Source organism: Colias philodice, chromosome 22, assembly GCF_061535455.1.
Source record: "Colias philodice isolate Cphi_HAF_F1 chromosome 22, ilColPhil1 Martin Lab GWU primary, whole genome shotgun sequence".
Lineage (NCBI taxonomy): Eukaryota > Metazoa > Arthropoda > Insecta > Lepidoptera > Pieridae > Colias > Colias philodice.
In genome coordinates this window covers 6817725-6829540 of record NC_143107.1, presented here as the reverse complement: position 1 = coordinate 6829540, position 11816 = coordinate 6817725, and the positions used below count along the sequence as shown (strand labels likewise).

Here is an 11816-nt window from a genome sequence, read left to right as displayed (position 1 = left end):
ATAATTTTATTAATAACAAAACACAAAACAAACAGAAATCATATCAGTGCTTTATTAAAAATATGCTTAACCTAATTTAAAACTAGATACAGGCGAGCTTATAACTATGTATTCAATACGGTCGGATGGTACTCTTTATCCAGGGTAAGTATTTGTAAACGTTAGTGTATACGCTAGGGATGCCATCTGTTCCACACTGTTTAGGGCCAAAGCTGACGATGCCTACAGCGGTATGTCTTCCGTCAAGTTCGTACATGAGGGGCCCGCCGCCGTCACCGCGGCACGAGTCGCGGTCCTGGACGCCGCCCGCGCAGATCTGGTAGTCGCTGATCGCGAAGTGGCCAGGGTTGTACTTCTCGTAGGCGGCTTTGCATTGCTGGGAAAGAAAGGTGGTTAGGTTAGGTTAGATGAATAGATACTATAAAACTTAAATATCGAATCCAAGGTGGTCAGTTTGTATGGAAGAAGTTTAAATGTTGGGTAGTGCGTTTCTTGGTATAAAATGAAACATTGGAAGGTAGAGAAGATTTTATTTGCTGCTATTTTTATATTTTCTTTGGTGGTAGTTATCTGGGTCGTCTAATTTATTCGTTTGTTAAGAGAAATTATATCATAATAGAATAAACATGAATCTACTTTGTGTCTACAAAAATACTGCTAAGCAAGTTTTTTAAAAGGTTATCTCTTATGATTTACTCGTTATTGTGTCTCAACCATTAAATGTACGTCATATTTGCATTAATTCATTTAATGTTTCTCAGATGCGGAATTGTATCTAATGTTATGCAACGTTTTATCGTAACGATTATTGTAATGTAGACCATATAATTGTTCATCAGTTCTCAATAAATGCAAATTAATTCATTGATTTGTATAACACTAAGTCATAATACTCTCAATTGATTAGGATTAAAAGTTCTGAATAAATACAATTCCCAACAAATGAGTACGAAAAACTATAATATATTACTGGGAAGAAACTGTTGTTATAGTTAAGTATTATATTCCAAACCTGTAATTGTTTAATCTTCTTATATATAAAAATGAATCTCAAAATGTGTTGGTAAGCGCATAACTCGAGAACGGCTGAACCGATTTCGATAATTATTTTTTTATTATATTCCTTGAAGTACGAGGATGGTTCTTATGTAGAGAAAACGTAAACATGTACCACGGGCGCAGCCGGGGCGGACCGCTAGTGGAAAATAAAAGGACGACGACAGACAGCAACTACCCATATTAAAGTAATCAAGAAAAAGTACCTCTAATGGCACATAAGGGACTTCCACGAAGTGTTTGACAACGTCGTCCTCTTGCAAGCTTGAAGGTTTGCTGCCCCAACCTGCGATGATGAAGTTGAGGTTCTTGAGCGTGGAGAGGTTCATGTCGATGCTGGGCAGGCAGATTGGTCGGATGTATTCTGTAAATTGGGAAATGGGTTGGTTGTAAGATCAATGGTAAAGTTTAGATGTGGTGGTGTGGAATGTTCCGTTACTTTATGGTGCTTGCGAGATTTAGTTTTAGACTTATATTAGTTTTTTTTTGTTATTTGTTAACGTAGTACGAAGTGCATTGATTTTCTCGAAGATAAATATGCAGGAAACAATTTAAATACTTCTATTCGTTCAAGGTCTGATCAAATTGACCACACTTGTCGCTGTCCCTACTTCTATTTCTGATAATATCTTGTACAGTTTACATTAATCAATTTCCTTCAACACTCACCGGTATAAGGAACTGCTTTCCTCAACCTAATCAAAGCGATGTCGTTCACTCGCAGGTTCTGTCTCGTGAACTCTGGGTGGGGTTTCATCGACTCTATCGGTATTGTAATCACGCGGTCTGCGCACTTCTTAGCGCCGTTCACCATCAGGCAGTCCAGTTCGGTGTTCGTCTTGTTGTATTCACCGAGGCGTACGCTTATTCTATAGAGAGTAAAATTATTAGATTTTATTAGACTGGAAAGATTGAATTCTACGAGTATATAATATGTGCTGTGCAGATATTTTCGTGGTGCTATTACGATAGATAAAATATCTGCTACACTACAGGTTCTTCTACTAACTTACACATTTATTGTTGAGCTTCTTTTAGGAGTAGTTTTAGATCATGAAACTTTGAAGCTTGAAGTTTGAAAAAGGGTCTTGCAGCATTTATGCCTTCTGCTTTTATTATATTACATTCTTCCATTATCAGAACTAATCCATCGCCTTAACTACTGAACCAATTTTCATGAAATTTGGTATGGAGATATTTTGATACCCGAGAAAGAACATAGGCTACTTTTTATACCGGGAAAACGACGCAATCTCGGAAATCCCACGGGAACGGGAACTATGCGGGTTTTTCTTTGACTGCGCGGGCGAAGCCGCGGGCGGAAACCTAGTAGTGTCTATAAATGGTGAACGATGTTGACTGGAATATTGAACGAATTTGCAGCATAAGCAAATACTCATGCAGTTATTTAATTTTTTTCTTTCTAAAATTAATTATCTCTACGAAGAATTAACTCACGGTTCTCCCTGTATCCCACACTGAGCTGCTGTGAGTACATATCTCGAAGTGATGAGAGCTCCGGTGCATGTTATTCTGCCTTTGGAGTCTTCTATCAGCGCAAGCCATGGGAATTGGTTTAGTGCTGCGTCACCCTCTGGAAGTATTGTATTGTTAGGAAGAATGTCATCGATATTTGTTGTTTTGCTGGTTTTGGGGTATATTTTAATGAACCCAGAAGTCGATTTATTTGTATATTTTAACTGAAATGTTTCATTCGTTTTTTTTATGGATATAAAAGCTAGTCTGTAGTGGAAGTCTTCATTTAATCTTAATGAGTCAGTATTTACTACTGTATGACTTAGAGAAATTTATTTTAAAGATATTTCCCGGAAATTTTCAACGATTTTTTAAACCAACTAATGAAATAATTGTATTTTTTTAGCAAATCAAGTAAAGATAAGTGCAATACTTAAAGAGCAGTATGAAAAACATTTATGATGAAATTTTACTTACTGTCTTTTATATGAGCTGTGGCCAAGTGAAGACCGCAACAGCTGGATTTTGGGTCTGGTATCCTCTCGGTCGGTTTGCAGACATCTGAAACGAAAAATATTTTTTAAATGTTGAGATTTTTTTATAAGATATTTGTTTAAATTTGCGGGATCGGTTGCCAACAAGATAAAAATCCAGTTAAATTGTGCATAGGTGTGTTCAAATTGCTTATTTTTTTTATAACTAAAAAAATTGGATACCTTGGTAATCGGATTTTATGTATTTTATCTATACTAATATTATAAAGAGGAAAGGTTTGTATGTATGTATGTATGGTTTTCACGCATAAACTACTGGACCGATTTTGATGAAATTTGGCACAGATAATCTTTAGACCCTGAGAAAGAACATAGGCTACCTTTAATTGCGAAATATGTACCACGGGCGAAGCCGGGGCGGACCGCTAGTATAAATATAAATTTAGAAATTATTACTTAAAAAATTGAGTGTTCTGCTACAATCGAATTTCAACACGACATACAAGCCGCTTCAAAATGATTTTTCCTTATTTATTATCTATGCAACCATAAGCATAAGTTACACATGATTGTTATAAAATGCTTTTAAAATAATAAAGAATAATATATTACGTATTGATTATGCATAAGCTACAATTGCCTCTTAAATATCGATGGCCATGCCATGAGAAGCAGTAAGTGGTATATTAATAAAATTATCGTTAATATTATGAATGAAGGTAATAATATTCATATGTGGATGATGCTGTGTGACTGGTTTGTACAATGTTTTAGTAGATTTTATTATTTTAAGGTTTCTATTCATGGTATAGCTTTTCTCTTTAATTGAACTTGGTAGATATCTAATACGAAATAATTAAGTTTCAATTCGAAATAAAAATATTTTTAGTTTGTTCAAAAACTCTGCATGTTTGAATGATGTGTAAAATATTATGCTTAATTTACCTATGGAATTGAATGAAAATGAAGAACTTAATACCTATATAAATATGAAAAGGAACAAATTATTTAATTATAGACATTTTGTCATATGATTCAAGGTACTCTTTCATGGAAATTATGAATAAAGTAAACTAGTTACTTTAGGAGTTGTTCATTTCAACTTTTGGCTATAACCTTTCTCAATGAAAACCAGAACGACTAGGCATACAAATACTAGTTTAAAACGTTAATTTATTTATCTAGATTCTAGATTAATAAATCTTTATTAATCTAAATTAATAAATCTACATTTAAAAGTTGATAATATATCACAATGATTATTATTATAATGTTACATACAGGACATTTTTTGCACTACTGGACTGATTTTGAAAATTCTTTCATAGTTGCACATTTACCATGTTTTATTCAGTAGGTAGGTACAACGGGTGAAGCCGGGATGGACCGCTAGTTTAACGATATATCGGATTTGCATAGCATATTATCTGATATAAATATGATTTTTCATTATAAACCAACTGTTCTCTAGAAAAAGAAAATGGGAAATTTGATTGATATTTTTTTTTCATTCTCTTTGAAAATGTATTCGTATCTTTTAGGTATATGATTGATTTAGTTTCTTTTCAGTTTAGTCTATTTTCAGAATTCGTTCATTGTAATATTTAAAAAATGTTAATTTTTTTAAATCGAATCTTTTGTCCAGAATTAATAAGGCATATTATGCATAATGTGTATGAAAATACTGACATTTGTTGTAAATACCACTTGGTCTAATAATATGAGATTGATGCTTGTCTGTCTGTATGTTGATTTTATTTGTTAAATTAAATTAAATCTTTTTTGAATAATTTTAGACTAGGTTTAGTTTTCAATTTAAATATGTATGTATCGTTATTCCTAATATCGTTTTATTCAATATAAGATACCTGTCGCTACCTATAAATTTCAGCAAGTGCTTAGTTTAGTTGAATAATAAAATTATTTTATTAGTTATGGGTATTAAATTATCTTAAAATTCAAATTTAAACTATTTCATAAAAGTAAGTTGAATTTTTATTTAAAATATTATTCGATTATTCTTTAATTAAATAATTTGTGTTTGAAGGATCAAATTAGAAAAAAAGTAGATCAAAAATAAATGATTAATGAATTATCTTCTAATAATATAAAAACGTCATCGAATACGGTCACTCACCCGCAAAAACATTAAAAAAGCACGCAGCCAGCACACAAAATATTATACTATTCATGTTTAAATACAATAAATTATTTATTTAACGTAATAATTATCTAAAAAAGGCGTGTAAGTTGTACAAAAGTTGTTGTAACACTGAATTCGCTATCATCTCACTTGATCGTTTTTATATCATGGTCATTGTCAATTTTGTGATTATATTATACTGTTGTCCTGTTTGTGAGTCATGTATTGATGCCAGTGGACTGGCTGGAGCCTTAACCGACTTGGGAAAGGAGGTAGCTATCTCTAAACTCAAACATTTATTTATTCAATTAGATTTCTTCTAGAAGCACTTTTGAATCGTCATTACATATTTTTAACATTTACCACCGATTCGGAAAGCAGTATCTATGGAGAAGAACCGGCAAGAAACTCCATAGTTGCTCTTTTATATCATGTCAGTATTACAATTTAATTTTACAAAATATTCTGCGTGTATTTGTCACTGAACTCTTCCCAATTGGACCAATTTTAAAGAAAGTGTATTGTGTCACTTCAGTTGGATTTGAGAATAGTTTTGATGTACAATTCGAACGCGAGCGAAGCTGTGGACAAAAGCTTGTATTTTTGTATTATTGGAGTTGTTCATATGGCTCGACTTAACTGTCATTTACTTGTTTTTATTTAAACGATAATTTAGTAAGAGGTGCTTCATTTATATCAACTGTTTATAAAGGTTGCATGTTTGGATATGGTTACATTTTGTCTATACTAATATTATAAAGAGGAAAGGTTTGTAATTATGTATGTATGTATGTATGTTTTGGAATAAATCGGCATTGCTTCAAATACCTAAACACAAGTTTTATACGAATAAATTCAATAGTTTAATAGGTACAGGTTAAAATGTTGTTAATTGTCGGTTCTCTTTACATTTCATTTTTATTACATATTGAACGTTATAAATTATCCTTTTTATGTGTAATTTGTTACACAGCACTTGTAAAATCATAATATTACTTTGTAATATGTATTTACTTTTCAGCAGGGTTTGTAACTAAGCCGGTAGCTAAAAGCAGCATCAAATAAATATTAATTAGTTTAGCTAATGTAAATATACGTGGATATAGAGGTAGGAAACGATAAAGCATTGTAGAGCTTTAATTTAGTTTTCAACCAATTTCAAAAAAGGAGAAGGGTTTGGCCTCTTCAGAACTTTCGACCAAGTGAACCGATTTTGATAATTCTGGAAATCATCACGAATTGATAGATAGTTGGGTCGGACCATTTCTGACCATTTTAGGTTTAGTTTTTTGTTAAATAACATTTATTCGTCGTAAGAATAGTTCTAAGACGAACTGATATATAAGAACAATAATAAAAATTAGGAGAAATTAAAGACTTTAACGGATTTAAAACGCGTTTTATCTTCTTCTTATATATAAAAATGAATCGCAAAATGTGTTGGTAAGCGCATAACTCGAGAACGGCTGAACCGATTTTGATAATTCTTTTTTTATTATATTCCTTGAAGTACGAGGATGGTTATTATGTAGAGAAAACGTAAAAATGTACCACGGGCGAAGCCGGGGCGGACCGCTAGTTAATTATATTATTATCCCGACTTTTCGCAAATGTATAATACTCGCGTAAAATCTAACACTACAAAGTAAAACTAGGAGATTAAAAATATAACAGTTGCATACAAGGCTTTACAATTCGGAGGTATTATTAATAGATAATAGTAAGGCGTAATATTAAATAACGTATTTTACACACTCGTCCACTCAATCTCTCAAATAGGGGAACATCACACACACACACACACACACACACACACACACACACACACACACACACACACAAACTGCATGCCCGAAATGTTATTTTTTAACCTCAATTAGTTCTTAATGATTCTCTATTTTATAAAATGTAATAGTATATAAGTTAAATTAACAATACTGGCTAAGTCTGGAGAGGAAGGCGTCGATCGTCTCTAGCACAGGTATATTCCTAGTTGAGGCGATCGTCGTGTCTAAATTGTTTTTGTTTGTATGTATTGTTTCTAAATAAACGATTTTTATTTATTTTTTATTTATTTAAATACGTCGATGATGTTTGTTTACATATAAGAATGGGAAAAAAGTTCGCAAAAACCTTTGCAAAAAATTGAGATCGGTCATCGGAAGATAATAATTTATGACCTATATGAGCTTATCATGGACCAGTTGTTATATAAATGTCAATTAATTCATTTTATTTTATTTAGGCTTGGTATAGACGAGGTGGATATGGTTTCTCGGGATCTTTCCTGATGATCCAGGTTGTCCGGAAGAGATCGCTGTCTTAGCGATAAGAATGCCTGTTGTGCTTTTTTATTAAAAAATTGTGTATTCTTATCTGTACTTGTCTTTGTGGTGCATTAACGAATTTTCGATTGATTGATTGATCTTTTAAGGTTTAAAGTAAAAAAAAAGGTTTTAAAATCTGGAATAAAATAGGTTCTTATATTAGGATTTCGTATTAAATGTACATAATGGGTTTTTACTATCTAATATTATGTATGTTTGTATCTACATAATTTCATGAGATTATCTTTTTAATGCGTGTTTTATTTAGATTGTTTAACATTTCAAAACGTGTTTTCTTTGCACGTGTTTTCTCTCTGTGAAAGCGTTTTATGGCCTAGTTTGCGAGTAGCCTTAATCATGTATAACGGACAGGTGTTCCAGCGAATGTTTTTCGCGACAAATGAGATCAGGCAGACTGGCTGGAGGCGATTATATCATCAACCAAAATGTAACAATATTATAATATAGTCTAATGTAAAAATATGTAGAGGTATCGCTAAAGTGATGTGGGACCGCTATCTATTAGTGAAATTTATTCTGTATTTAGGTAATAGATACTTTAAAATAAATATTAAATTTTTTAATTTAAAATATATTTAGGATCTATTTGAGTAGATGTTCATATAATAAAATTAAAAAAGCACACACATTCACAGAATTAATTAATAGTAATGGTACACAGTAACAATAAGTTGTTTATATGATTTTGTAATGCTACTTTATTATGTTTGTTTTTTAAGGTGATATAATTTTTTATGTCCATACTAATATTATAAATGCGAAAGTAACTCTGTCTGTCTGTCTGTTACTCAATCACGCCTAAACTACTTAACCAACTTTCATGAAATTTGGTATGGAGATATTTTGATACCCGAGAAAGGACATAGGCTACTTTTTATCCCGGGAAAATGACGCAATCCCGGAAATCCCACGGGAACGGGAACTATGCGGGTTTTTCTTTGACTGCGCGGGCGAAGCCGCGGGCGGAAACCTAGTATGTATGTTATAAGCCACAAAAATATGTATGGAGTACGAAGGTAAGTTACGTAGTATAATAAAATATACCTACTTAAAAGGTTCATACGCAGGATATTCTTTTAATTAAAAATTTGTTAAAGCCGAAAGAACTGTTACTGTGTATATTTTTCATTCATTAACCTTTCATTCTTAATGTTAATATTATTACGAAGAGATTATAGGTAATAGTGAATTTTCCTGTTTTTGATTTTACACGAGATTTATGTGTTCAGACTTCAAGACAATAACGGGTTTTAAACCTGATCTTTGCGGGGTTTTAAAGCGGTTATAAAAGTCTTGAAGTAATAAAACATTGTGTAGAAAAATTGTTAGAATTATTAGCTTTATAGTACTTTATAGTTTATAGCAATTGATATAATAATGTAGAGGCATTATTATATTAGTTTTATTTTACTTCATGGTAATGTTTTGTTTGATTATAATTTATTTACGGCATACACCAAACCATACATTCTTATGGCTTAATTCTAAAGGGCCAAGGGCGGCCTTATCGCTAGGTAGCGATCTCTACCAGGCAACCTTTACAGTAAAGGAAAGAAATAAAACAAAATGTGGTGAAAACATGTTATCTACTATTAGATTTTATTGCTTTGATTTTATACGAATATTATTTTTAGAATATAAATGCCTTTTATTTATCACTAGCTTCCGCCCACGACTTTGTACGTGCATCCCCGTTTTTCTCCGTTCCCGCAAAAATTTCGGGAAATCCTTTCTTAGCGGATGCCTACGTCCTCTCATCTACCTGCATGCCAAATTTCAGCCCGATACGTCCAGTGGTTTGGGCTGTGCGTTAATAGATCACTATATCAGTCACCTTTGAGTTTTATATATAAAGATATTGTTTATTCCGACGTTTTGAACACTTTTTACTGAGCATGGTCACGGGTAGACAGCTTTGTAGTGGCATAAAAAACAAATTAAATAAAAATAAACAAGTAACGTACCTTCTGTCAGTATGAGATGATAATAATAGAAGTTATAAATTACATTACGAACGGATGTGCCTCGTTTGATATAAATGTTTAAGTACCATAGCATGATAGCTCTATATGCAATCGTTCAATTTGTTTTTGTCAGGACTATATAGGTACCTACTATTTACCTAGATCTGGTAGTGATCTGCCACTGCCTACTACTAAAAAAAGATAGGAATTTTTTTAAAGACAAAACTGTACTTACGAAGTATTTTTCAAAAGGAGTGGATTATTCTCATGAGAATCTAATAATACCGTTTCAACGATCTATGTAATTAAATTTAATTACGAGAGGCTTTTTTAATATTAATTAAAACAATCTTATTACTATTTTATTTTATGTATTTTATGTTAATAAGTTCGAATCGTTTTAAGGAGAAAATAAAAATACATTACTGGTTTTTATTTTTTAATACTATCTGAGTCAACGGACTGTTTCAAGCGACGTCACGTTTTATTCTCATACATTGGTAAGAAAAAAAGTGGAAAAAATAAACAAAAAACAAGCTTTATTTTTTCGTCATTAACGTATTTTTGAAGCATTGTAAATTAGGCTCTATTTATATGGTGAAAGGTTTATAATAAGTTAGCAGATGATGATAGGATTAAAAATAGGAGTAGTATGACATTTTATTATGTAAACAATGCGCAGTAGTTTTTTAGGGGGTTTGACGTATTTTAATTTGATTTGTTTTTAAACTAATGATGACTTCATACATATTTTTCATATTTTGATATTAATATACATAATTCATTTGTTTATAATTTGATGTTTTTCCAAAATTAAATTTATTTAAATGTAACATATAACAGAAAAAATGTTTATATTAATTTGTTTAGGTGACATCCTGATTTGAAAAATCGAGTTTTTAATATTCTTTTATTATAGACACTTAGATACATACATTAAACATATCAAACACCTGCATTTACCAAAATTTAATTATTTATAATAGCTTTAATAAATTTTAACCAAAAGCTGGATCTTCAACTTTAAACAAATCCAAAAATAAATAAGAAATAAAAACACGTATAATTGTAATAAATTCTAAAACAAAATCATCTCCTAACACTAACATAAATTGCACTAATGTATAGTGTAGATAATCAAGGTACGGTGATATTTAGTATTTTGACATTGGTTCATGAAAACATTCACCCGAAAATATGCCTTAAATCAAACAAATAAGGTTTGTATTGGCATGCGGTTGTGAGTCTGGAGGAAAATCCTTTATTTTCCTGACCCTTGGTGTTATTTAATACTGTCTTTGATTCATTTGTCAGGTAACATTATCAGTTGAATGTATTTTCGAAAGTTTTAGAGGTTTAGAATTTAAGGACATATTATAATATGTTTTAAAAGCCGTACCTGCATTTTCTTAAAAATTCTTAAAGTGCAAAATCAATTTCCGAGATATTCACTACGACCACCTCTTAAATATGATTTAAAAAAAAACGAATTAATTTCATAGCATTTGTTTGAATGCTATAAAACTGAAAATTAAACTATACTGTACTTTCGATTAATTATCATAATTTAATTTTTATTTGTTTGGATTGTTGCAGGTGCGACAAAGGAGATCGGCACAGCTCTCACTCGAGTATGTCTGAGGCATCGAGCCATCGAAACCAGGATGAAGACATTTATAAGGTAAAGTTTTATAAGCTTAAACTACTAGCTTCTATATTGTCAAGAGGTGCCTCTAAACAAATTGAAAACAAGGAACAAAATCTTATCTATTTTCTTTCTGAATCTGTTTACTCTACGATGCGTATTTGTGCGTTTCTCAAAAATTCTCCATTCCAACACTCCAATTATTTACTAGTTCTTTAATTTAAAAGTAGGTAGTTGAATTTTATATTGTAAGCGTGTTTCTATGTTTAACTGAGGAAGAGGGAACTCCCCACATGTTATTTTTAACTTAACAGGGATGTTCCAAAACTTTTGTAACCACATTGTCATACTGTTGAATAAATAAATTCTTTAAACGAAGCGTCTGATAAAAATTTTTTTAATTCCAGCACACTAATGGAGCGCCTAATAACACCTCTATCCGAACGCGCCGAGGAATGGCGTCGCGGATGCAACGGCACCGGCGCGCTGAGTCGTGAGCACGCGCGAGAGTGTAAACGTGCTCGTGCAGAACTCAGACGCAGGGTGCATGAAACACAGAGACAATCACGGAAAGCAAGGCGGGCAACGCCTGATTTGAAGAGACGAAATGATGTTTCACTGCAGGTGAGATATTGCTAGAAGATAGATATGAAGTAGGTAGGTATGGTGGTGTGGTAGATAAAGCAGTAT

General features: G+C 32.0%; 2 protein-coding genes across 2 annotated transcripts in view; one reads left to right on the top strand and one right to left on the bottom strand.

Moving 5' to 3' along the window:
• mim (missing-in-metastasis) overlaps positions 1 to 11816 on the top strand; it is a 165649-nt gene that overhangs the window by 123755 nt on the left and 30078 nt on the right. The window contains exons 4-5 of the mRNA XM_089709288.1: positions 11078 to 11162; positions 11534 to 11750. Of these exons, the coding sequence (XP_089565414.1) occupies positions 11078 to 11162; positions 11534 to 11750 (302 nt within the window). The remainder of the gene's footprint in view (positions 1 to 11077; positions 11163 to 11533; positions 11751 to 11816) is intronic.
• LOC149478501 (phenoloxidase-activating enzyme-like) lies at positions 31 to 5295 on the bottom strand. Its single transcript, XM_089709234.1, has 6 exons — positions 5164 to 5295; positions 3010 to 3093; positions 2515 to 2650; positions 1726 to 1925; positions 1263 to 1420; positions 31 to 376 (listed from the first exon to the last, which is right to left on the bottom strand). Exons 1-6 carry the CDS (start codon positions 5216 to 5218, stop codon positions 113 to 115), a joined length of 897 nt encoding a protein of 298 aa, XP_089565360.1. The 5' UTR covers positions 5219 to 5295; the 3' UTR covers positions 31 to 112.